The 27,551-nt window shown below is 44.8% G+C and overlaps 1 protein-coding gene across 2 annotated transcripts in view; it reads right to left on the bottom strand.

Annotated features, from left to right (window-relative positions):
• The window catches only part of PCDH19 (protocadherin 19), a 122,892-nt gene extending 103,427 nt beyond the window's left edge, over positions 1-19,465 (bottom strand). The window contains exons 1-2 of one of the 2 annotated variants that reach the window (XM_081963868.1): positions 16,326-19,465; positions 11,769-12,096 (exon numbers count right to left, since the gene is read on the bottom strand). In XM_081963868.1, the coding sequence (XP_081819994.1) occupies positions 11,769-12,096; positions 16,326-18,472 (2,475 nt within the window). In that variant the 5' untranslated portion in view covers positions 18,473-19,465. The remainder of the gene's footprint in view (positions 1-11,768; positions 12,097-16,325) is intronic. The other variant, XM_081963869.1, reaches the window with a different exon arrangement.
• Positions 19,466-27,551: the final 8,086 nt, after the last annotated feature.

The raw sequence follows: 27,551 nt of genomic DNA, 5'->3' as shown, positions 1-27,551 counted from the left end.
ATTTCAACCAAATTTGGTACACAGGTGGCTTAGTCTCTGTAAATAAATATTATGGGGGTAAGACACTCCTCAGTGTGTGTGTTCTGTTAAGATACAGCCTGTTGTGCCTTAAAATGGCTTCTACTGTACAGCGCAGTGGAGTTGCCATGGTAACGCCTTCACAGTACTCCACAAGGGGGCTCCCTGTGGTAAGGGACATGATAGCAGTGTTCCAATATCTCAGGGGCTGCCACAAAGAAGTGGGGGGGGGCAACCTATTTTCCAAAACACCTGAAGGCAGGACAAGAAGCAATGGGTGGAAACCAATCAAGAAGAGAAGAAACCTAGAACTAGGGAGAAATTTCCTGACAGTGAGAACAATTAACTAGTAGAACAGCTTGCCTTAAGAAGTTATGGGTGCTCCGTTACTGAAGGTTTGTAAGCCGTGACTAGACAATCATTTGTCTGCAATGGTGTACATTTCCTGCTTGAGCAGTGGGTTGGACTAGAAGACCTCCAAGGTCCCTTATGACTTTGTTATTCTGTTAGGTACCACTTTGTTCTGAATCCATAAAAATAGCATTGCTTGCATCATATTATCCGCATGGGTTTTAGCATTTTCAATGAAGCTGCAGCACTTAAATCGATGAATCCAACTGAGTGGTTCTTAAAGGGGGTTTATTTTTCCCCCTTTGCAAACCACTTAAAAATTGCAAGGAGTCTCCAGAGACCCCTTAATAAACTTTTGTTGTTGTTGTTGCTATTGCTCCATAAATCAAAGCATACCCATTACTTGTGTTTGGATCATTTTGCATGATATTTTTCCATCCATCCAATGTGACTGACCAAACCAAAATAAATGGGTGGGGGGGAGCAGAAGCTTAGATCGGATCATGGGAAAGGAGCTTTTTAATTGTTCGTTTGAATTGGGGGTGGGTGGGGAATGGCACAATGTGATTCTTACACCAGCAGGTTACCCACCTGTTAAACAACTCCAGGGCTCACCAAAATAACTTCCATCCATAGCAACGTAGAAAATAACACCTATCCGAATGCCAATAAACTGTTCTGCATTTTTTGTTTCTAAAAAATGGATCTTCTGAACAGAGTAATCATTTAAACCATATTTTTTAAAAAAACAAAAAGCCACAATGCACTGTATTAAAAATGCATATGCTCCCTTTATGAGCAAATCTCCAAATTGTGAGTTACTCGCAATAGAAACATAATATATCTCACTACAGTGGGAAAGACTAAGACCAGATGCCAACTCAATCTTCTCTCCAGATGTTGGCCAGTTGCAATTGCATTCCGACTTCTGGATTATGTTTTAAATGCGCCAGAACTCTTCTACATAATACAGGACAAACAGTTCTCCTATAGCTGAACAGTAGAAGCCGTCAATCTTTTTTTTTTTATTATATTCCACCAACTCTGAAGATAATCTTGATCAACAGGGCAGACTGGGTTAGAAGAGTTCCTGTTAGTAAGCGTGTATGCATAGGTACAAACAAACAAACACACACACACATATTATCCACATGCCTATGCAAACTGCACATGGCAAACTCCATCCTTAAAATGTATTTCTACTACATGTACATTATATGCTTTTCAAACAAAAAAAAACCCCAAACTTGTTTATTTAACTCCAATTTTGTACTTTGGGGAGAACATTTGCATTGCAATGTGGATAAGGCAAAATGCCCTTTCATGTGTTAACACATTCATTAACACAAACTCACTTCTACATTTCAATTAAAGTAGATGTGATGTTTGAGGGTTGTTAGTTTTTTAAAAAAAATCTTGGGGAGGAGGGTTTAAGATTTAAACTTTTATAACAGATACTTGGCGAAATGGACCAACTGTGAAAGAAGTGAGGGTTGTTGTTTTTTTTGTTTTTTTTTTGAAGTATCATGAGAGGGTATCTCAAGCCAAAGATCATTTTTTAAATCAACCCATGCCAAGAATAATATGAAGATAGGATTCCCATGCATAATTAGACCATGATCCACTCAGTTTAATAAGGTCTCCAAGGTAACCCAACAGTTTTTGAGATGGGGGTGGTGGTTCCACTTTTACCAAGTGATTCCACGAAATGCAAAGCTACAGAGCTTTTACAAAGATCTGGCAAGAAATGAACAAAATCCTTCTTTTTCTCACTGTTTTCCTCAATAGTCCCAAAGTTTAAACTTCAGTCTGGATATAGGCAGCCAAGATAAAACTTCTACACTAAAATCTTGAAGGATGGAATGAATCCGGCAACCCAAATTAAGGCTAAATTCACACATCATGCTTAGCCGTTGTCTATGTGAACCTGACCTGCTAAAATAGTTACAGAGGCTGGGTTCACACATTACCTTAAGCCTTCATCTAAGAAATGTTCATCTAAGGTCAAGAATTTTCCTGACTTGAAGGATCTCCAGAAACTATTGGGCTATCATTTCCAGGTTTCTCTCAATGAGTAGGGATACCTAGAACTTAAGGGATATCTAGATGCCTAGTTTCTATTAAAATTAGATATCTGGAACCAGATACCAACTGATAGTGATATCTAGAACTTTAGGGACATCTAGATCTAGATACTTAGTTTCTAGTAGGATTAGATATCTGGAACTAGATACCAACTGGTATGTATATCTAGAACTTCAGGGATTGTCATTGTTCAGACAATGCTGTCACGTTCTATGCGAGATCACTGGAGTGAGCTACCTGAAATGATTGTCAAATTGGTGGAATTATACAAATGTAAGGGTGAGGGATGCTGCCAAAACCTGGCATTTTGTCCCCCAAATTCCACAGCGTGATCGTAGTGGGACTGTAGCCCAGAGATTCCCTCAAGAAACCAAGTTAAACCTTGGAAACTGAATCCTGACATACATATCCCCTGCCCAAAAGGCTTACAAAGAGTCACCAGCCTTTTTTTCTGTAGAAAGGACGCCCTAACGAATTGCTCGACTTCATCCTGAGAACAGGATACATTAAAAAAAAGAAACAAAAGCACCTCCTTCCAGCAACATTTGTTTATTGCTGTCCAAAAGCTGGTTTTCGCCAAAATTGCACCATTCTGATCTACAATTCCCAACTACAAATTAAAGGAGAAAACCCCCTGCTGTTCTGAGGAGCCTTACACCGGAGTAACATAGCCTTGTGCGATCTAATTACTTCTCTTCAGCTACAGCGGGGAGTCTACATTAAAGGGGCCTGACTGGCGTTTCACCAATATCTCATCCAAGTTTCGACTCCTTTGGAAACAACTAAAAGCTCAAAAGAAAAAAGAAGAAGAAAAAAGAACCATTGCCATGTATGTAGGCGAAGTTACTCTGGTGGTAGGTTAGGCACTGTGCCTTTGTGAACCGATTTCACATTCTGCTTCTCCAGAATGCCTGGTTTTTCTGTGGTCAACTTCAACTTCCAATGTCTGACATTGTAATTAAGAAAAAAATATCAGAGCTTTCTGAGCTTGGGTTGTTTTCATAGATAGATAGATGGATGGATGGATGGATGGATGGATGGATGGATGGATGGATGGATGGATGGATGGATGGATGGATGGATAGATAGATAGATAGATAGATAGATAGATAGATAGATAGATAGATAGATAGACAGACAGACAGACAGACATACAGATAGACAGATAGACAGATAGATGATTGATAGATACATAGGTACGTAGGTAGGTATGTAGACAGATAGATGCTGTAGATAGATAGATAGATGATAGATAGATAGATAGACAGACAGACAGACAGACAGACAGACAGACAGATTGATTGATTGATTGATTGATGGATGGATGATAAAGGTAAAGGTTCCCCTCACATGTATGTGCTAGTCGTTCCCAACTCTAGGGGGCGGTGCTCATCTCCATTTCAAAGCCGAAGAGCCAGTGCTGTCCGAAGACGTCTCCGTAGTCATGTGGCTGACATGACTAAGCACTGAAGGCGCACAGAACACAGTTACCTTCCCACCAAAGGTGGTTCTTATTTTTTCTACTTTTCTACTTTCTACTCTCATTTCAACCCTGAGCTACAAATATTCTCAATTTAATAAAATATCAGTCTTTCCCAAAATGCAGGTCTCAGTTATCTGGGCAAAATCAGGATAAAGTTGCCAGTGGAGAAATCAGAGATTCTTTTGTTCCTTTTTGGAACAAAACCTCGTGAATACAAACAGGACAATCAGATGCACTTCCTTTATGTAACAATATCTGGCTGTTCTTCAACCATTTGAGTTACAATGGTTCAGAATTTGGAGAGCTCCGTTTTAGAACAAAGATTAGACCTCACCTGCATTAAAAAGCAGTTTTAAAGTATATAATTCTATATCTTAGTCAGAGTTGGGGGGGAGGAGGAAGGTAGAATAAAGCCTATTTTATAGAACAAGAAGTAAGCTTTAGTAACACTTATTCTGTAGGGACTTTTTTTTTTTAACTTCAAGGTTCTTAACTACTACAATAAAAAGGAGCCTTGAGATTTAAAAGACCAGCTGCCTAACAACTCAAGTCTTAGCCTTTCTCTGGCTAAAAAGATAGAGAGAGATGTTCTATTATGGGATTTTTCTCTTTCTCTCTTCCTTTAAAGGCACCCACTCACTACCAAGATACTAAAAAAAAATCTTACAGTAAGTGGCATATAAAGCTCAATAGGTTGACTTGCGTTTCATAACTTCCCCCAAGCAGCATTTCATCTGCAATAGCAATAAGAGGGAAGCCACACGTTCACCAGAAGTGTTTGGAAAATTCTCCCTGACATTCAAATCTATAAGTCTCTTAGTGGTTAAGGTGCTAGGCCAATTACCGGGAGACTAAGAACTAGTCCTGCCTTGGGTATGAAAGCTGACTGGGTGACTTTGGCCCAATCACTAGGAGACTGTGAGTTCTAGTCCCACCTTAGGCATGAAAGTTGATTGGGTGACATTGGGCCAATCACTAGGAGACTGTGAGTTCTAGTCCCACCTTAGGCATGAAAGTTGATTGGGTGACATTGGGCCAATCACTAGGAGACTGTGAGTTCTAGTCCCACCTTAGGCATGAAAGTTGATTGGGTGACATTGGGCCAATCACTAGGAGACTGTGAGTTCTAGTCCCACCTTAGGCATGAAAGTTGATTGGGTGACATTGGGCATATCATTAGGAGATTTTGAATTCAAGTCTGATTTTGAATTCAAGTTCGGAGACACCTCCCCCCCAAATCCCAGTCCTGTTTGGCCCTGCCCACCCTGCCCCGCCCCTTCCAGGAGTCCCCACGTGGCTTGTTTGAGATGCAGGTAAGTGCAGGATGTATGCGGAGGCTCGGGGAGGGCAAAAACTATCAGGAAGGCTGGCAATGGGCCCATTTCTGACCTCCAGAGGGCCTCCGGAGCCTTGGGAGACCATTTTCACCCTCCCAGAGGTTCGAGGAAAGCCTCCGGAGTCCAGGGAAGGCAAAAACGCCCCCGCCCCCCCGCCGTGGTGCAGGAGGCCGACTAGCCACACCTACCATGACCACACCCACCCAGCAATCAGGCAGAGAACCCCTTGCTAAAAATTTTGAAGCCCACCCCTGGAAAACAGGCTCAAAAGCATCACCCAAAGAAATTTGGAAGTTTGAAATTTCTCAAGGATCCATCAAAATAGCCGGATCAGATTCTGAGTTGCTAGATTGCACCGTTGCTCCAGAGATCATGTTTTTTGAAGCCTTGATTTTATATTGATTGGTAAGCCTCCTTTCGCTTTGGCTCCACTAACTTAAAAAAGAATCCTGTGAAACTCAGAAATTTGGTCTTCTTCCATCTCATCGCGGTTGTCAAATAATAACCCAAGTACAAGATCATAAGAGCAGCTACCTTTGGAATATCTGGATGATTATTCACAGGTCGATGCCATTCAATTGCGGTGGAGAAATTTGATTATGCATCCCATATCAACACTGGCACTGACATGAAGATTTAATTCTCTGGAACGGTGTGATATTACATCTGCTGTGTGCCCTTAATTGCAATTTTTTTTTAATTCTCCCTCACTGCCAACTGCTACAGTCTGTTGGGTTCACTATTGGCTCCAAGCACTTCTGCAGAGATTCAGAAGTTGCCTTGGTGCTGGTAAACTTAAAGAGGTCAAGTACTGGGCTCAGCATGTAAAATTCTTGAATATGATGCAATCCGAAAAGAGAAAACAAGACAGGAAAATGCAACCAGAAGAGCAGAAGGAGAAGAAAAGGCAAGGACTATTGGAAGACATTTAGTGGGTTGGGTTGGGTTGGGTTGGGTTGGATTGGGTTGGGTTGGGTTGGGTTGGGTTGGGTTGGGCTGGGCTGGGCTGGGCTGGCCTGGGCTAGGCTGGGCTGGGCTGAGCTGGGGGGTGAGTGGGATGGATGGATGGATGGATGGATGGATGGATACCAACGAAGCAAACATTAGGGAGTCTCCATATTTCTCACAGAACTCAAGGGGAATGGAGACCAAAAAAGGTTTCATGGTATTCATCTTGACCAACTTTTCATCTTAAGTTCTTCTGGCTGGGAAAATTAAACCCCAAGCCACCAAGAGGTTGCCTATTCCCCCCCCCCCCCCACATCCCCATCAAGTAAGAAAGTATCATCATCACAATCCTGCAGATCAACAGACAGAAAGGTCGATCTTAAGCATCTAGTAAGGTAAAGGTAAAGCTTCCCCTTGTACATATGTGCTAGTCGTTCCCGACTCTAGGGGGCGGTGCTCATCTCCATTTCAAAACCAAAGAGCCAGCACTAACCGAAGCTCTCTCCGTGGTCATGTGATCAGCATGACTAAATGCCGAAGGCGCACGGAACGCTGTTTCCTTCCCCCCAAACATGGTCCCTATTTTTCTACTTGCATTTTTACGTGCTTTCAAACTGCTAGGTTGGCAGAAGCTGGGGAAAGTCACGGGAGCTCACTCTGTTACACAGCGCTAGGGATTTGAACCGCCAAACCGCCGACCTTTCTGATCGACAAGCTCAGCGTCTTAGCCACTGAGCCACTGCATCTAGTAAGCAGAAATAAACTAATGTATAAGCAGCTGTCAGATTTCCAAACTGTAGCATGAAGCCAGACTAGAAATAAACCCTATCAACCCTCTTCTTCCTCCCTGATACTTACTTCCACCCAATGGAGAGATGTCCAAGACTGCCTCTAGTTAAATTCTTAGGCCAAAACCAAACCGTACATTTACTACGTGCTGGGAAGGAAGGAAGGATACTGATAATTGATCTGCTCATTCAGTCCTCAGTGGTCATTATTCCACTGTGGTAGCTTTCTGAGAACCAGTTTGATGTAGTATTTAAGGCACAAGGCTAGAAACCAGAAGCATGTGAGTTCTAATCGCACCTTAGGCACCAAGCCAGGTGGGTGAATTTGGACCAGTCCCTCTCTCTCAGATCCTGGAAGAAGACCACGGCAAATCGCTTCTGAAATCTTTGCCCAGAAAACTGCAGGGATTTATCCAAGCAGTCACCAGGAATCAAAAACTGATTCAAAGGAACACATGCTAAAAGAAATAAAAATGGGGAATTCTCTGCACTACTTCACATTAATCCAATACCAGGTTTCCGATCCCAGCTTCAAAGTAACAGACTGTGTTTGCCCAACACACACATATCTTAGTTAAAGTTTATTAAAAAACAGAGTTTTGCATCACACATATCTGAGTTACTAACAGAGTTCCTAAAAGGATGCCTTTTCCACATTCCCTCAATACACAGGAGGATAAATTAACGCGTGGATTTGTGCAAAACTCTACCCAAAAGTAAATAATCAAGATAGAGCTAAGCTTGTCTTAGCAAGTTGTGCAAGTACAGCTTCCAAATCCGGAATATATATTTGCAAAGAAATAAGTCTGGAATTCGTATATATTTATCCAGGTACCCACAATGAAATCATAACAAGCAACAGTATGGAACAGGTCATCAATATTTCACCCGCTTCTTAGCTTTGTTATTCCATGTAAAATAAGAAATGTGACAATGCCATTATAAAAAAATATTACTTAATATTTACTTAATGCCAGGTAATAATTCAAAGAGAAGCAAACCTGTGTTAATCAAAAATGTCCAACAGGACTCGGCACATACTGTAGCCGAATGAGTATTTTTAACTCCCAGCAGTGAGGGGGAGGGAAAGAGCTTCTGATAAAAAAAAGCTTTGATATATCACAGCATGTTTCTCCATCAACCATCTCAACCCCAAGATGATGAGGAAAACAAGGTAACAAAAACAAAATTGAAAAGGGTGGACGGAGAAAGAGTATCCTTGGATTGCTGGCTTCATTTCAAGGAAATCGGCAGTTGTATCAGTCATACAAGTCAGCCATTCTACGTCTCCTCAAGCACCTAGCAGCCAAATCTCAATGTCATTGTTGGAAGTTCAAAATCCCTATGGATCTTGCACCAGATCCTGCAATTAATCCTGGAATTTCTATACTTTTGACTCTGATGAGTAGCTAATCCCAAAGGTTCAAGAGGAAAAGAACATCTCCCCATCATTTGTTACCTCCAGGTTGAGGAACTGCATATTCATCACTGCAGTCGATAAGGGATGCTTCAAATCATGACTCATCCCAAACTACAAGAGGCCCTGATCTTGAAGATGATAGAAGCTGAACATGGATCTTGCTGCATGCAAGATGACCATCTCGCCACGTGACTAGAGCTGTGTCCCAAAGCTTTCCTCCATTTCAAAGTCCCAAAGGTGGTTTTTCAAGAGGCAACTGGACTTTCTGGTTTTTCTTTGAAAACGTTTCACTTCTCATCCAAGAAGCTTCTCCAGAGAAGCCAAAGAATTTGAGTTGAAGAAGCTTCTTGGATGAGAAGCAGAACATCTTCAAAGGAAAACCAGAAAGTCCAGTTGCCTCTTGAAAAACCACCATTGGGACAACCATGACCTAGGATGACTGAGAGTCTCCATAGACCTCCATTCCAAAGCTTCCCACCTCTCTAATGACAAGGTACAGAGAAGGCTTCTCCCCATTTTGTAGTGAGGAGTAGCAGCAGCATCTATTGAGCAATCCTGTAATCCAAGTAGAAGACAATCACATCTCAAAGACTTTGAGAACTTTGCAACATAAACGTATCTCCTGCAGAAGTCACTGCACGTCAACAGGCTGTGCTCACAACCAACTGTTCTGACCCAGCCTTCCTTAGAAAGCAAGAAGCAAAGTCTTGGTCCCTGTAAAACTGTGAATTCCCTTCAGTCAGCAAGGCTTAGTAAACAGTCTTTACGAGGAATGTTTATCCCCACGCACCTTATCTCATTTGGAGTGCCACCAGATAACTAGCTTCCAAATGCAGTCTTTTAAAGTCACACATAGAACTTTCCACTCTTGGAACGAATGAACGAATGAACAAATTGTTCCTGCAAAAGCCCCCTCCCCATTTGTTCCTCTTTTGTTTCCTATGGGAGGGGCCAATCACCTCCAAGGTGTGGCTTTACTCCTAAGTCAACCCTGCTTTCTTAGTTGTTCTTGTCTTCTGGCAGCTCTGCGCCTGCGCACACTGGGAACAGGCTCCAGCTGTTCCTCTGCCTCACTGCTGTCTAACTCCCTCTCTGCTTCCGATGCAGAGCCCTCGTCTGAGCTTTCCTCAGTCCCTAGGACTGTCCCATGTTTCTCCCCAACCTCCTCACTGTCCAACTCCACTGCCAACTCCGCAGGTGGGCCACAACACCAACGTAATTAATTCAGGTACGGTGTACACTCAGTAACTGCCTTCATGCAAACTGCTATGTGTTACCCTTGCTTGTTTTTCGAGAGTTAATGTGTTCTGCAAATAAAGTCAGTGTGGTTAGTTTACCACTCAAAATCCTGGGCAAACAGAAAGTGGTTTTAAGCTTTGTGACCTGCATGTAACATCCCAGTCGCATTTTCCATCTGCTATTAAAACTAGTGTTGCTTAAAATAGAAGCTTGTTTAATAAGGACCGACATGTATCTAATCATGTTCCAACCAGTCCTTCATCCAGAGACATTCCAGGCCTTTTCTCTTGACCCAAAGATGTTCATGAGCATTCAGTGGCCATTGGCTATGGTCAATCTTCATTAGACCATGTATTCTTAGAACAAGACACATTACTTACAACTGTTCTTTAGTGACCATTCAAAGTTACAATGGCACCGGAAAAAAATGACTCGTGCTCTTTTTTTCACACTTACGACCATTGCAGCTTCCCCATGATCACGCAATCAGTGTTTAGATGCTTGGCAACTGACTCATATTTATGACCTTTGGAGTGTCCCAAAGTGATGTCCTTTTGGGACCTTCTGATAAGCAAAATCAACAGCAAAGCCAGATTCGCTTAACAGCTGCAGTGATTCACTGAACAACTGGGCAAGAGAAGACAAAACTCAATTAACAACTGTCTCACTGAGCAACATAAATGTTGGACTCAATTGTGGTCATAAGACAAGGACTACCTATGCAAAGTTAACTGCATTACACACTTAAAGGTCGGTGGCATCATTTTGGCCTCATGCACTTTGGTATTTAACAGCCCAAACAGTCAGAAAGAACAGGAGTAATGCTATGGTATTTACTAAACTCTGGAAACTAATACTGCCATACCTGACCAAGTTATTAAGTGTCCCTCTCTGAATTTGGCAGGCTTTAGAATTAAGACAAGAGCCTGCTATCCTTATAACTGCAGCAGTAAGGATTTTTTTTTTACAAAGACAGATGAGATCATCATGAAGAATTTGCTATGTTTGGTGAATTTTTTAAAAAAGCACTTCGAATCTTTAGGTCCCTTCCCATCACCAGTCTGCATGGATCCAACCTGTCACCTGTCAACTCCTAAAGTTGCCATGGTGAGGAAAGGGGGCGGAGCCCATTCCACGCATACTTTCGGCTAGAGTAGGATCTCAGATTACCGCAGCAGACTTGGGAGGGGTGCACCTCATTGGGGAATGTGATTTATGACACAGACTGAGGGGAGGAAAGGACCAGGGGTAAAGTTCAGCTCTAATTCAAATAAGGCTAAGATCTGACTGCAAAAAGGTCTTGCCAAAATAAATACTCCTAATAAATGACTAATTTTCTTTTGAAATTTGGCTCCAGGCTCATGAATCAATTAGGGCATTTTTTTGGAAACCTGAAATCACCATCAATACAACACTGACATGTACTAACTGCTGATATATTATTCAGTCTACCTTTACAACTGTGCTAAACCATGTTGGATGGGGGGAAACCCCTGAGAAAACCACAACGATGCAAGAGGCACAAGGATCCTTCACACAACCGACTCAAGTCAAATCAAAGCCATGCATTTAAGTCTACAAGAAGTCCAAACTAAGTAGCAAATATAAACAAGCTCGGTGTTAACTCAGGTCAAGACTCATGAAGCTTGTTTCCCAGAGTGGCCAATCAGAAAAGCCTATAGCGCCAGCCAAGACACTCCGATTTTCCGCACTCAAGAATTTTCATGGAGGAACCTGGACATAAAAACCCCGCCTTGTTATCATAGCTAACAGCCACTTCTCTTTGGTGGATCTGTCATGCCCAACTTGGCATTCTCCAAGTACACTGGACCTACCATTCACATCATGAAGATGATGTGAATAAGGAGTTCAGGCCATCTGGATAATGTCACCTTTGGGGAAAGCTGGTCCAATTTTTTAAAAAAGTCACCCAAGATGGCAGCCAAACATCCAACTCAGAAATGCTTGGTTTCTATTTAGCCCCTCCCTCCCCCCGCCCCCAAAGCTGCCAGTTGCAACCAAAGCTCATTCGCTGTTGCAATTTGGGGGGGACTTTCCCAAGGCAGGGAAGCCCTCTTCAATTCAAGAGAAGAGCTCACCTCTGGGAGAGGCATCCCATTGATAATAAGATCCGGCTGCTGGGGTCCCTGACCCGTGAAGGTGTGGTGGTAGCTGTGGTTGGAGCCGGCGTTCCGGTTGTTTTGGTTCTCCACGTTGAGAAAGGTGCTTTCCGATCGGCGGCAACCCAGGGGCAGAGTCTGTTGGTGGTAATCAAAGTAGTTGAGGGACGAGGTCAAGGACGAGCAGCTGACAACGTTCATTTTATCAGTCTCCTCTACATCCCGGGGCACTAGACGGATGTCGTTCTTGCTGATTTTTTTCTTCTTGGAGGATTTCTTTTGATGCCCATAGGAGTACTCTGCAATTCTGCAGGACAGAAGAAAGCAAAGTGAGAACCTTACGTCATCCTCAAACCGCAACACTAGTCAAGAGGGCATCTCAAGAGAGAGAGAGAGACCGTTTTTTTTTTCCCATCCACATGCAGAGGGATGATTGATGGCTCGGCTCTTTTTTTGACAGCGAAGGGTCTTGGGTGTTATCTCCCAAAAGCATCACCAGTTTGTGGATCCGACACACAAAGAACAACAAGTGAGGAATAAAAGGAGAAAGGAAGAAAATATTCCCCCTATTTTGATTTTGGTTGGGTTTGGGGGGGGGGGGGATTTCTGCTGCTGAGAACAGCCGGTATCTAGTTACCCGAGATATAGTTCAGCCTGCAGAAAATGGGGAAGAAGAAAAAATAATAATAATAATTATGTGAAAATCCATGAACTGAAGGAAAAAAAAGAGTATGCAAATGCATTTCCTTTGGTAATAAGGATCAGAAAAATTATTTAAATGGATTCACAGAAACGGAGAAAAGCGGCGAGGAAAATCGGCAGAGAGATTGTTCCATATCATTTCCCATAGCAGTAAACCCGGTATGTCCCTTCAGCCTGCCCAAAGGTGCTCTATCTAGATAATACACGCTTATAAACAGCCACTGGAGTCAATTACCTGGCACCGGGCTTGTTCCCCGGCAGCCAGAATTTCTGCAAGCCAATTATCTTGTGAACTCAATTTGCCAGATTAATACAGTATTCAAAAAAAAGAGAGAGAGAGATCCATCTGGTAGGTTTTGTTCCTTAGCGGTTTGTTCTTCTCGTGATATCTCACAGCTTGAAACATCCCCCACTGATCCTACATCCCAAGTCATTCCTCTTCTCTGTCCCGGCCTCTCCCTCCAGATGTGTGGACTCCATTTTTTTTCCCCAGGATTCTCAGCCAGGCTGTGAAAGTTAGGAATTCTGGGAGATGAAGTCCACCCAGCTGGCAGCATTCCCGCAAGGCCACTCGGCGGCTCCTAGAACTGAGAGTGGTGTGTTTGGAAAGGGGCATATAAAATGCTGGCAGGTTGCTTGACCTTTAACTGGTTAACTGAAATGCGCCGTTATTTATCTCTCACCCAGGAAAAAGAAAATTGAGAGAAAGAGGAAAGAGCAGGAGGAGGAAAGTTATCAGTAAACAACAGCCAGAGAAAAATAATTAGAGACACGAAGGCAATCAGATGTTATCTTGATGAGTTAGATTGAAGTAACTGTGACTCGGTGTTACCACTGGGGACTGTGTCTTGTTATCAGCACCACACAGACGTAGATATTGAAGGGAGATGTGAAGGCACTGGGGCCAGGCTTTAAAAGTCAGAAATAGATCTCGCTTGTACCAAAGGCTGGAAAATGTTCATTTCCCAAAGTCATGCCTGCTGAGCTTTAAAAAAAAAAAAGCAACCACCATCAAAGTTCAGCACCTCTGCTAGCGTTGCGACAATGCACTCCAAAATAGGATAACTTCGACTCCCACAATTCCCCAGCCATCATCCTTAGAGTGCTGAATTCTGGGAAGTCTATCTAGGTGTCCAACAGATAAAAGACACCGTGAGACTTTTGCTGAAGGAGGGGTGGGGGGGAGTCAAGGAGAAAATCCCAAAGATCTTTCTCTCTCTGTCTCCGAAGAATTAAAACACACTTTCTTTTTTAAATAAATAAAATAAATAGGACACGTCCTATTGCAGGTTAATAGTCAGGCTGTGTCACTGCAGTGTGAGATGCTTTCAAAAGGAATGCAAGGCAGAACGAAGAAGCTTGGTTTGCCACTAATGCAGGACTGGGTGAATTTTGTAGAGAGAAACCCAGAAAAAGAACAATTTGAGTATTGTTTGAGGCTCCCTGGATTATCTGCTCAAACTACATTGCTCCAGCATTGCAGCCTGAAACAGCTCTTGCTTAACCCCAAATGAATGCACCCCAGAGAAAGGAGTAGCTAGAACAGGGTTGACCATTTAGCAACAGGTGGAGGTGCAAATCATCCAAAATGCCTACATTGGAGGCTTAAGAGATGCAGAAAGCTTATGCAAATTCTCAGCACCTGAGTGGAAGCATCGGCTAACCTGCCCACACATGTCACACCTCTGTCCCTGACAAAAGGAAGGGGCCTCCCTACCACACACTAAGGGGGGGGGCGCCTTCCCCTAACCCTGATTTCAAATGCACAATGGACAAACAACAAAGGTATGTTTTTCGCAGCACAGGTACATTTTTAGAAAACCAGCGGGTGCTTCTGGGGAGGAAAATTTCAGCACACTTTCTAATTTTCTAAACACCATATTTTAACCCATCCACCCCCCACCAAGGAAATCCTGCTGAACTTGATGGAAGTTCACTTCTGGAAGGACTCAAGACAGACTTTCCCACAAGGACTTTGAAATCTTGCTTACTCAGGCATTAATCGGTGCTTTATTTGTGTGTTTTTCCCTTCTCCTGGCCAATTATTTAATTAAAGTGCACTTCATTAATCCCCACCCCCCCAAGCCATCACGCTGAACCAACTGGTTATAACCAAAGAGGGACTCTGTTAGGGGCGTTGACTCAATGGAAGCCTTGCTTTCCTTTAGCGCTTATTCTTGCTTAATGGGCCGAGCTGGTAAGAAATACAACATATTAGATCTCTTTTAAAAAAAAGCCAAACCCCTGGAAATACAGTGGCTTTATTCCGTAGAGAATGGCCTCCATACTTTCACGCCCTGAAACTGTATGGCCCGGAGGTACAAGACATTGTAAAACTGAGCAAGAAATACAATCCCTGAACTCTGTTAATATGAAGAGTGTAAATAAGTCCCCGAAGAATGCCAGCCTTCAAATTGCTGGAGGGCATTCAGGATTTTTTCAAAAGAGAGGACAACATTCATTTCCATCCCCTCCTTTTCCAGAGAACTGAAGGAATGGAGAAGTTATGGCTATTTCATTCCTAACAGGATTAAACCATTTATAGGCAGTTGCAGCTGTTCCTTTATGGCACCCAATTGATATTCATGTGTGGTTAGCATTTGTCTACTAACTTGTGCAACATAGAGAATAGCAAAAGACAGACAATGATCACAAGGCTGTTACATATTCAGGGGACCCAAATCCCCTGGCTTAAGATTTCAAAAGCAGGGTGGGGGAGGATAGAGAGACAGAAAAAAGGCAACACGCCACCCTACGTCTTGGGCAAACACGTCCCTAAATGCAGGCAATATTTATAACAAAAATAAGTCTGGGCATCATTCAAACACCATTGTGGGGAAGGGGGAGAAACCTGGGAAAAGCAACTTAAAAGGCCCACTTTGTTTTTGTTTTTTTAACAGAGAACAGACCGATAAAAGTTGGAAGAGGGAAAAGGATTAAAAGAAAGCTAGCTTTCTTATCCTTTTTCTCCTTGCGAGTAACATCAGCAGAGAAGAACCGAAATTCTCTGGATGGTGTGTGTTTTTCAGACCATTCAAAAAAAGCCCTTGCCAAGCCTGTCCCTCTCTCTTCCCCACCCCCCAAAAAATAAATAAAAATGTCTCTGTATATTTCTAGCGAAAGCTTGCGTTCTTTTTATCTTCTCTCTGACCAGATTTCTTTTCTTTTCTTTTTTTTTTACAACCAACCCTTTCTGGAGAAAACAAGTTGGCTTCTAAAAAAACACCCACAGTGACCTCATCTGGCGGGGACAGGATAGCGAAAGGACTGCAGCCGCTGTGAAGAAAGCATGGCTAGCGATTGCCAAAAAGCCTGAACAGGCACTCAACGCTACCCAGCCGGCTCTCAAACTGATCCAGAGAGCTTTCTTTTTTGAGCCTTCCCTCTTTCGGCGGGGGGGGGGGGGGGGGGACGAAATAGAGACAAAGGAATAAGTCTAAACCAGAATAGAGAGAGAGAGCGAGAGAGATGCATTACGGTAGCATGTTCAAAATTGCACATCAAAAGCCTTGCTGTATTATTACTACAATTCCTTGTATTTTCCCTCTTTCGGTACACTGGTGCCATGGCCAGGGGGACCTTTTGGGTGCGTGAGAGCACATGTTTTTTAAACAATTCTGGATGGGCAAAGAATGTAAGCCACCCGAATAAATCCACTTTTAACTGGCGTTAAAAGAAATTCACAGTTCACCTTTTTAATACGGCCTATAATATCTTGAAAGCAGGGAAATTCTTTGCGGGGTTAAGAAGGGACACAATTATTGAGCGACACATTTTCAGGGTGGGTGTTAATCAGTCACGTAAAGCTAATATCAAAAGACTCCAGTACTATACCTGCAGTTGTAAGTCCTGATTTCTTTGTTATCCCGTTTACATTTGACAGCGACAAAGATCATGGTGACAAACAGGATGGCAGCAATTGAACCCAGGGCAATAATAAAAATCAGGGACAAATTTACAGATCCTATGGATTCTTGAGCATCCAGGGCTGGAGAAAGATATATCAAAATCAAGGCCGAGGCCGAAAGAGATGTTTTCCCGTGGTCGTGGGCCACGACAATCAGCTCGTACGTCGTCTTGGAATTTTCCCCAAAGGCTCTGGTGGTCCTTATCTCACCATTGACCTGGTCGATCTCAAAAAACCCTCGATCCCCTTCGGCCATCTCATAGGAAAGCCTCCCATTCTCTCCTTCGTCATAGTCATCTGCCTTGACCACGGTCACCAAGTAACCAACGCCAGCGTTCCTGGGGATGTAGACCTCCGCGGTCCCGTTGACCAAAGGAGGGGCTGTGATCACGGGAGTGTTGTCATTGACGTCCAGGACAATCACTCGGATGGTGGTGTTGCTTTGCAAGGAAGGGTTGCCTCCATCTTTGGCCAAGACTTTGAACTCAAAAGACTTGGTCTGCTCGTGGTTGAAGGACCTCAAGGCGTAGATATCTCCCGAGTTGGGGTTGATGGAGACATAGGTGAAAACAGGCATATCCCTGACTTGGGATGGGACAATCTGATAGGAGACGCTGCCGTTGAGACCCAGGTCTGGATCCCTGGCAGAAACGGAAAGGAGGTAGGCCCCAGGGGTATTGTTCTCCTGCACAATGACCTGGTAATAAGGTTTGGAGAAGTGAGGGTGGTTGTCGTTCTCATCTGTGATCTTGACGGTAAAGGACTTTGTGGCCTGCAAAGAAGGGATCCCATTGTCCTTCGCTTGGATGGTTAGATTGTACTGGTCCCTCTGCTCCCTGTCTAAACGTCCGTCCACTAGGATGGTGGAGAAACTCTCGTATTCCTGCAAGCGAAAGGGCACGCTGCCCAAGAGTTTACACTGCACTCGGCCATTGGCACCCGCGTCTCTGTCGGAAACTCTCACCAAGGCGATGACGTAGCCTGGAGGTGCATTCTCACTGACCTCCACCAGCTCGCTATTGACAGAGAGCAAGTTAATAAGGGGCGGGTTGTCATTGGCATCCTGTACAATGACAGTCACTTTGCAATGGGCTGGGATGGAGTTGGGGCCCAGATCTTTAGCCTGTACGTCCAGTTCGTAGGCGTGACCTTCCTCGTAGTCAATCGCCCCAGTGACTGTGATCAGGCCGGTCTGAGGGTTGATCTGGAAGAGGTCCCTGGCCTTCTCAGAGACGTAGCTGTGGATGGAATACAAGACTTGCCCATTGGTGCCCTCATCGGGGTCCGTGGCATTGAGGCGGATCACCGGTGTACCTGGAGGAACGTTCTCCAGCACGCTAACGGTGTAAGAGGGTTCCTCAAAAAGAGGATTATTGTCATTGGAGTCAATGACTCTGATGGTTAACTCCACCGTCCCAAAGTTGGGTGGGTCCCCCCCATCCAAAGCTGTGATCATGTAACTGTAATGAGACTGGGTCTCCCGATCCAGGCTCTTCTCCACCACCAGCTCAGCAAAGCGAGAACCATCCCCTCGGGTCTTGGTTTCCAAGCCAAAGAGATCGTTGGGAGTGATCTCATAACTCTGCACTCCAAAGCTGCCTGAGTCTGGATCGTAAGCACTTTCGAGGGGTACCCTGGTCCCAGGGCTGGCTGTTTCGGAGATCTCCAGCGCAATTTGATCGGTGGGAAAACTGGGAGCATTATCATTGAGGTCTTTGATCTCCAGCTTGATCACACAGATCTCCATAGAGCTTGACATGACCTCTAAAGAGATCACACACTTGGGGCTTTGTCTGCAAAGTAAGTCCCGGTCAATCTTCTGCTTGGTCACTAATAAGCCTGATCCAGGGTTGATGTCCACCAGGTGCGGTGCAGAGTTGGACACCACTCGGAAAGCAGTGGGTTGCCGAGGATCCAACACAAAACCTGCGTCTCGGGCATCTTTGGCAATATTCGCAATCACTGTGCCGGCTCTTTGCTCTTCTTCCACCAAATACTTCAAGTTGATCAGAGCTCCTACACCAGTCCACCAAACAGCCAGCAGAAATTGGAGCAGGGGGCAGAGAATATCCATAGTTCACCCCCTCCGTGCCTCTCCCACGACCACCACCTCCTCCTCCTCCTCCTCCTCTTCTTCTTCCTCCTTCTCCTCCCCGTCTTCTCTCTCCAGGTGCCTGTTGATTTCCTGCTTGGGAAAGGAGGGGAAGGCTTGACTCCAGCGGGGTTGTGGAAGGGACAGAGGGAAAAGAAGGAGCGACTCAGAGGGAGGGGAAGGAAGGAAGGAAAGAAAAGAAGCCCGTTCTTTCCTGGGGGGGGGGTTACTTTACAAGCTCTTGTCTTCACTGCGTCTCTCCCAGATGCACCGCCTTATTCAAGCAACCTCCCTAGCCTTAAGGAAAAACCGGGAATAAATGCTTCCCTTCCAACTCGTCAGATCGGGAGGAGTTACACAATTGGCAAATCTATTTCCAATTTTTTTTTTTAAAGCACACACACAATCGTGAATTGGGGAGGACGGACCTCAGCTGACTCACACCTGGCATGCACAAATCTTTTTTTTAAAAAAAAACAAACCTTTACCCCTTTCCTCTATCTCTGCCGCCACTCCCCCCCCCTCCCCAATTTGCACAGAGCCTTAGTGAAGAAAGTGGAGTACCTGGGAAGAGGAGGAGGAGGAGGAGGAGGAGGATGGAAAGAAGCAAAGGGGGGAGGGAATCCACGGACGAAGGTAGCAAAGGGAGAAGGGACCACGGCTGTGGAAGATGGGGGTGGGGGTGGGGGAAACGGCTGGGGAAACTAAGGCTTAAGATACGGCGAAGGGACACCCAAAGAGCTGGGGAAGGAGGCAGAAAGAACCACGCAGGAGAAGTCACGGAGGGGTTGGGAAAGCGGGGGCGGGAGAGAGAGAGAGACACGGGTGGAAGGAGGCCGGCGAGACGGAAAACCTTTCCGGAGAGTTTTTTTTTTAGTCCATCCGAAGGAAGGCGAGGCGGCGATCGCGGTCCCAAATCGCCGGCTGCGTTCGAGGAGGCATCGGGAAGGCGAGGGTGGGGGGCAGAGAGACACGCCGGACCCCACCTCTCCTCCTCCTCCCTTCCTTCCTTCTCTTCTCTCCGTGGGCAAAGGAGGACCTGCAGCTGCCGGCGGCGGCGGCGGCGGCGGAGCGGAATCTCCCCCCGGCTTGCAAAGGCGGGTGAGGGGGGGTGAGCCGAAGCGGGGCTCCGCGGAAGCTTCTTGGCTGGGCAGCGGCGAGGCAGGTGGGCAGCAGGGCGTCGGGGGTGGGGGGTGGCGGCGTCGGGGAGGGGGAAGGCACTCAGGAGCGCCGCTGGTGGTGCAGAGCTTCTCCCGGTCTCCTCCCGGCGGCGGCGGCGGCTCCTTTCGGGGCCCCCATGCTTATCTGGCGCTGAGCATCCTCCGAGCCGCCCAGCGCCGCAGGAAACAAAGAAGCAGGCAGGAAAGTTTGCTGGCGCAGCGCATCGTCCCCCCCGCCTCCGGGCGGCCGAACCAGAGCAGAGGCAGAGCAGAGCAACTCGGAGCAGCCCCCCCCAAATAAAGAAGCAAATAAAGCCCGCTGCGAGGAGCAGCGCCGGATCGTCCCTCAGCGCCGGTTGGAGTTTCTTTTCTTTAATTATTATTATTTTCCCTTTCCACCTTCTTTTTGGGTCAATGGGAAGTTCTTGCGGGTCTCGATCGGACGCCGATCCGGGAGAGCGGCGGACGCCTTTGCAGAGGCCAGCCCAAGCACCGCAGTGCCTTGCGATGGGTGGCTCGCCCCGCCGGCTCCCAACTCCTAGCCGGCTGCTGCTGCTGCTGCTTCGCTCGCCGCCTTCTTCGCTGCCTTCGAACCGCCTGCCGAGCCTTCGAGCCGCCTCCTCGCCCGCCTGCCTGCCTGTCTCCTTGCTTGCCAGCCGGGCTCCCCTCGCGCGCGCCGCGGCTGCCGCTGCTGCTGCTGCTGCTGCTGCAAAACTGCTGGCCGCACACACGCGAGCCGGAGCGCTACAGCAGCGGCTCCGGGACCCGAGCTACGGCAGGGCTTCGGCCAATCGGAGCGCGGAGGAGCGCAGTTCCGAGCCCGAAGGGGGAGGAGCCGGCGAGGAGGGAGGGAGGAAAGGGGCGGGGCTCCGGCGGGTGAAATATACCGGCGCGGTACCCGAAGGAATCAAAAGCGGCACCGTTGGGATGCGGGTCTGTGGCTGAGCCGAGGGTGCAAGAGGGGAAAACACCCCCCCCCCAATATATATATATATATGATTTTTCTTTTCCGGGAGCAATTTTTTTCTTATTCTCCTCTTATCCCTTTCTCTCCATATTTATTTATTTTTCTTTGGTCATTTGGGGCTGGAATTGGGATGCTAGAGCCGCAAAGACATCACTGGACCGTTGCGCGCCCCCCTCCTCCTCCTCCACGGTGCCACCGAAGCGTGCAAGAGAAGACCGGCGGGCACCAGATGCGCCATGGACGCCAAGCTCTTAAGCCCATCTTCTCCCCCCCTCCCAAACTCGTCACGCTCGGCGTGACTCCCGGGAGCAGAGGGAGAGAGAGAGAAAAAGTCCTTGCTCTCTTTTGTCTCCAAACGTCCTTTTGCGCTTTGCCTCGGCTAACGCGGCCCAGCGGGGCGGCTTTTATTGGCTTCTCTAGTCCTGACGCCTTTCTAAAAGCTTTGGGGAGGGGGAAAACGGATTTGTTCCACGGACGGGAGGCGGTTGGGCAGCTTGGCTGGGGCTGGAGCTGGGGGAGGAGGAGGAGGAGGGGAAGGAGAGCCCTCCCAGCCACTTTTCCTCTCCCTAATCCTCCAAGATGAACTTCTTCAGGAATCTGCTTCTAAAACCCGGCTTTTGTTCACCCAGAGAAGGGGAAGAGAACACCTTTTTAAAAGGGTGGGAGGATTCTGGATTTTGCACTCGCGCGCGCACACACACACACACAAATGTGTGTGCTATGCCTTTTTTTCTCGGGCAGTCTGGTTTCATACACTGCAGAGTTTATTTACTAACTAGTCATAGTCTAGTTAGTAAATAAACTCCTCCTGGACGGCCTTTGTGCACACTTGTTTAAACCACTGAGGAGGAACTGGGTTCTGGCCATGTGGCTAAGCCAAGCCTAAATCACATTTTTTTTTTGGGGGGGGGGGGGTTAGTGCAAGGTTTGAACTCGCTTAACCAGGGGTGAAATTCAGCAGGTTCTGACAGGTTCTGGAGAACCAGTAGCGGAAATTGGGCATAGTTCAGAGAACCTTCAAATACCACCTCTGGCTGGCCCCAGAGTGGGGTAGGAATGGAGATTTTGCAATATCTTTCCCCCAGGAGTGGGGAAGAAATGGGGATTTTGCAGTATCCTTCCCCTGCCATGCCCACAAAACCAGTAGTTTTTTAAAAAAATGAGTTTCACCAGTCGCTTATGTATTTAATACAGTGGAGGGTATGAAAAGCTTAACTGCAAGCTGGCATTTAGCCATCATTGAGTGTGTCTGCTTTGGCTTTAGCAAACCCGGATATTGGGATCCTAAGCTATATAACGCATAGCTTAGAGCAGTGTTTCTCAAACTTGGCGACTTTAAGTCCTGTGGACTTCAACTCCCAGAATCCCCCAGCCAGCATAGCTGGCTGGGGAATTCTGGGAGTTGAAGTCCACAGGACTTAAAGTCGCCAAGTTTGAGAAACACTGGCTTAGAGGTACTTGGTGAACCCAGCCCCCTTGCATTTTATTCAACAAACCATGAGTAAACAAACCCAAGATTAGTGCAATGTGCGACTCCGCTCATCAGAGTATCCTGGTCCATCATAGCTATTTGGGGGGATGTGTTTTTTAACCCTGCAGCACATCCTATATATTTTTTTCATGTCATGTCATTTGAAGCACCCTACTTATACATGAATGAAGCATTGACAAGATAGCCGAGCAATGACTGCAGCCAGAGAAATGTCTTGCAATTTTACTGAAATATAGCATATTAATTCTTCTTCAGTTTAAGGGCCACTTCCTTCTTTTTCAGACAGAAAACTATTTCAAAGCCAATTTTTGTTTCCGTCTTTAATCTGCAAAAAAATAAAAAACCAAAACTCCTAGAGGCTCTGTCTATAGAGGAGAACGCAAGGGGTTTGTCAAGGCCCCTGTACAGAATTTCCACGCACATTTTTGCTTGAGAAAGTGCTCCAGTAACCTATACATCTTCTTTTTATAGGAACTAAAGGCTCCTGACAAATTGAGTGAATTAAGCTATTTTGCTCCCTAACATTCCTGGCGTTAGTTTGCATATTTCTGTGCCCTCTGCTCATTCCAAGCACAGAATGGGCCTTGAATGAGGTCAGTTCCCCTTAATGAATTTAGGGCTATAAAAAGAAAGGGGAAAACACCTCCTCCTCCTCCTCCTCCTTTCCTGGTGTGTGCTTGTTAATTACAGTCGCTAGATGAATAGAATGCCAAAGTTGTAAAGAGATGTTCGGGGGCTTCCTTTCAAACACACTGAATCCTTAAATCAATGAAACTTAAAAAGTATGCTTATAAATCAATCCGACTGCCTTGAGAATTGATTTCCCTGAATAAGAGCCTTGTCCAGGGGTCTATTCTGTTTGATTTTAGTTTAGTTAGGCTCACTCTATTGCTTTCTGTGGTTTGTATAATGCAGTCCTGACCCCTTTCGGGAAGAGCAAGCCAAAGAAAGAATGAAAGCATTTTTTTTAAAAAAATGGACGAGAGGGAGGGGTAATTCCTGCCATCTGCCCCCCCCTTCCACGGCAGGTATTTTTCCATGCAGCCAGAAACAATATTACTGTTCTGGGATTTTGGAAGTTGGTTTCTGTCCCTCTCGGTAGGTTTAAACTTTATCTGGCACATCACAAAGAGTGATTCATCTAAAATTTAGAGAGCGAGCCGATGATTGAGTTTAAAAGGACACCATGTGCTTCCTTTAATTGACACAATACTGGGGCCAAGTAAACTAATAATTAGATCTTGAGACAATATGGATGGAGCCGTTACATTGATCGCACGGGCATCCCGAGACCGGTCAAAAGTTAAAAATAGATTCATAACTTTTTATAGGCTGCACCATCCAAAGCATCTCCTCCCAAGAGAGAAGCATCACCAGAGAACGATGCTATCTTCTATGAAAAACCATGTGCCAGGGCTTCAGGAAACCCACATCTAGGCTTGTACCTAATCAATAATCAATGGTGATGTAATAGAACAGCCAATTTCTCAAAGCAATCCATAATGGGAACCACAGCAGAAATAGCCAATAATGTCCTACAAATGTTCTAAGAATTCCTTCCTAGACCTAGCCTCCTAGGAGTTAGGTCCCCTAAGGGATTCAGTAGGACTAACCACTAAGTAGCATTCATAGAACCGGATTGGCTCATAAAAATGGAATGGAGCAATAATGAAAACAATGGATTTCATAGGGTTTCACAATGCCCCTCCAATGAGCTATAAACCTAAGGATGGACTTCCTGTTCTCAGATATTCAAAGAATTCACTTTGTGCATTTGCCTGATGCAATGAAGCACATTTTGTTTTGTGTGTGGGATAATCCCACCTTGTACGATTCATGTTTGGTTTGTTGTGCTGGCTAAAGCCAGAATTTTGGATTAAAAATGGAGTAAACTATTATTTAAAATAATGGATGGCTGTGAAAGTAGGACCATAAGGAAGGCTGAGCGCCAAAGAATTGAGGCCTTTGAACTCTGATGCTAGAGAAGACTCCTGCAAGTCCCTTGGACTGCAAGGCGATCCAACCAGTCAGTCCTAGAGGAGATCAACCCTGACTGCTCTTTAGAAGGCCAGATCCTGAAAATGGAACTCAAATACTTTGGCCACCTAATGAGAAGGAAGGATTCACTGGAGAAAAGCCTGATGCTGGGAAAGATGGAGGGCAAAAGAAGAAGCGGACAGCAGAGAATGAGGTGGCTGGATGGAGTCACCGAAGCATGAGCTGAAATGGTCTCGAGGATGGTAGAGGGCAGGAAGGCCTGGAGGAGCATTGTCCATGGGGTCAAAATGGGTCAGACATGACTTTGCAGCTAACAACAACAACAACAAATTATTTTAAAAGAAAAACTCAATTAGGTTAATCCTAGATTAGGGGCAAAGACAGTGGTTGTTTCATTCTGATGTTTACAACAAGCCTGTAGGGTAGATTAGACATATTTAGGAAGATGAAAGAGATATGATTGCAAGATAGTAGTTTTCTGACTGCCTTTGAGAAACAGCCGTGTCATGAAAGAAACAGTGTTCACGTCTTTTCGTCTCCATTTTTCTCTTTGCAAAGAGTTATCTATGTTTCTTTGACTCTATGAAAACTCACGGAATGTCGGTTGATTTAGATGTTTCCAGCAGCCAGCTAATCAAAAGGATTCAGCATCGTCTTGCAAGGTCTCCCAAGCCAGGAACAGTGAGAAAGGAGGACCAGGAACTGACTTTTCGCTGAGATTTTACTACATATGTTTCATCCCTCAAGAAGGGATTAAGAAGAGAGGAAACCAACTTACATAGAATCAGATCATTAGTTTTCCAAGCTGAGAGGACCTCAGAGATAACTCTGAAGAAAATGCACGGCCACCGTTAGTAAAAACAGGAGCTAGTCCAGGAACATGTGAGAAAGAAACTCATGATTGAGTTACCTTGATTCTATTTTGATATAATAGGAAGGGAAGGAGAAACACTGCTAGGCTTTCAAGATATTGTTATTACGGTATAAGCTATTTCAATAAAGTAGACTTCTACTATTCCTTGTGGTATCTTTTTCTCAGCCAGTCTTCCTCAAAGAGCCGGCAGAAATGATGCTATGCTAACCAGTGGCATCTCTTTAGAACCTGAAACTTGACCAGCACTGATGATGTTACCTAGTCTGGGTAATTAAATGTCTGCAAGAAAACAACCAGAGAGCACTCAAGGACCTCTCACTTCAGAACCTTGGACAAAGGTTTTCCCCAGCTTTCTATGAAGATATCAATAGGGTTACTATATGGTATATAATCTCTACCACTTCACCAATGGCCAATAGATGGCAGACATGATATAACAAACCCTGTCTTGTTGCCATCTAGTGGTCATCTAAAATTTTGCAACCCAAATCTCTTCGTAATAGATACTGTATAGGTAGACTTTATTTAGCGACTGTCTTGTTCAGCAGCCGTTCACAATAACAGCAGTGAGGGGGAAAGAAAGTAACTTTACAAATAATCCTCACATTTACATCAGCACAAGTCTGTAAAGCAAAAGAAAACTGATCTTGGATTACAAGCACAGTTGTGGTTTTACTTGGCAACTACCCAGTTACAGTCACTAAACGAGAACTACAGTACCTGTACTAGAGTTTTAATTTAAAGACCATTGCAAGCAAAATGAATGTCCCAATACTCACACAGAGACCATCTACTGGATTATCTGCCAAGGTTCAATTTGAATTCCAGATACGTTATGACAGGAAACCCATCATGGAGGACGCTAACTCCAAAGTACTACAAACCCCATCTACATTAGACATATTTCTATCACACAAGCTGAAATCTTCTAGATCAGTTGCTTCTGTAGTCTATTTTGGGTGAGTCTCCTGCACTCATACGTCTGTTCATACTTTCACACAAATATAAATGAGCCAAGGTACGTGTGTGTGTGTGTGTGTGTGTGTGTGTGTGTCTGTGTGTAAATCAAAGAATCACAAACAAATATGCTGACCCAGCATTACACATTTATCCATCAATCAGAGTAGGGTAGGGTAGGGTAGGGTAGAGTAGCAGAATAGAATAGAATAGAATAATAGAATAGAATAGAATAGAATAGAATAGAATAGAATAGAATAGAATAGAATAGAATAGAATAGAATAGAATAGAATAGAATTCTTTATTGGCCAAATGTGATCAGACACACAAGGAATTTGTCTCTGGGGCATAAGCTCGCCATGTATATATAAACAGCAAATAATATAGATCATAATCATCGTTACAATCATTATGCATAAGTTACAAACAAGAATTGATAAATTATAAGAAACCAATGGAAACCCACAATGTTTAGAAACCCACAATGAGTTTGTTATGAAACACACTAAATTAAGCCAACCCCCAACCTCATTTCCTTGATGGTCTGGCTCAGGCAGCACATTAAACCATCATATTCTTCATTTTTGGTACAGCTATCGCACCCAATTTGAATAAACACGCAAAATCCAAAATTGAATAAACACCCAAAGCTAAATCAAATTCTTGGTTGATGTTAGCAGATCCTATGAGTCTAATCAGTGTGGTTTATAAAACCATAAGGCGTGCCTTCGTGTGCCTTGTGATCCCAAGCAAATGGTTGATGCAACCGACCATGGTTACATAACCTGAAACGTCATATGGCATGGGAACATGGCTAGGCAGAAGGCGTCTTCATTTGAAGGGGTGGTTTGGACCAATAAAGCTCTACGAGGCTCAGAATGTGTCTGTTTTGCATTCACAATCCCTATGGATATATTGAGGATTCTTCTACTGCAGAAGAATCCAGAGAGAAGAATAAAAAAAAAAATTCAGTCACTCAACCTAACTTTGAACAGCCTTTAGCTGGAACTCTGGGTAGCATCTTCGCTCCTGAGCTTCACGAAGGCTATAAAACCGAGGCTATTCAGAAGGGGGTTAACTCTGCTCCTTGGAAGCCTATTTATATTAATTTAAATTTTTATTACTGATGTGATTTTATGCTATTTATTGGTTAATTTATTAGTTTGATTTAGGGCAATGTGATCTGATTTTAACACACATCACCAAGGGCCTCTGGAAAGTATAGCAGTGTACACGTTACCATGTGGTTAATGCATAAATGGGCAAGATAAATATGTGCATCAGAATGCAATCTTTGAACTTCAACATGTTAAAAGGGCAGTCATGTATCTCATGGCACGTAAAAATGTGCCTAGCTGAAGGTGTTAGAGACATGAATGTAATGGGGCTCATATTCTGAATACTCTTTAGGTATAAAGGGGCAGGTAGATAATTTATTTTTTCACAATAAAATTCATGTAAAACCCTGTACATAAACATAACACCTCTCCCTCCCTCCCTCTCTGTCTTTCTCTCCCTCCCTCCCTGTGTTCCTCCCTTTCTCTCCTTCCTTCCTTCCTTCCTTCCCTCCCTCTCCCCCCCCCCCACTCTCTCTCTGTATGTATGTATAGCC

Source organism: Natrix helvetica, assembly GCF_964273705.1.
Source record: "Natrix helvetica genome assembly, chromosome: 11".
Lineage (NCBI taxonomy): Eukaryota > Metazoa > Chordata > Lepidosauria > Squamata > Natricidae > Natrix > Natrix helvetica.
The sequence above is the reverse complement of the archived record's forward strand: the minus strand, read 5'-3'. Positions and strand labels throughout refer to the sequence as shown.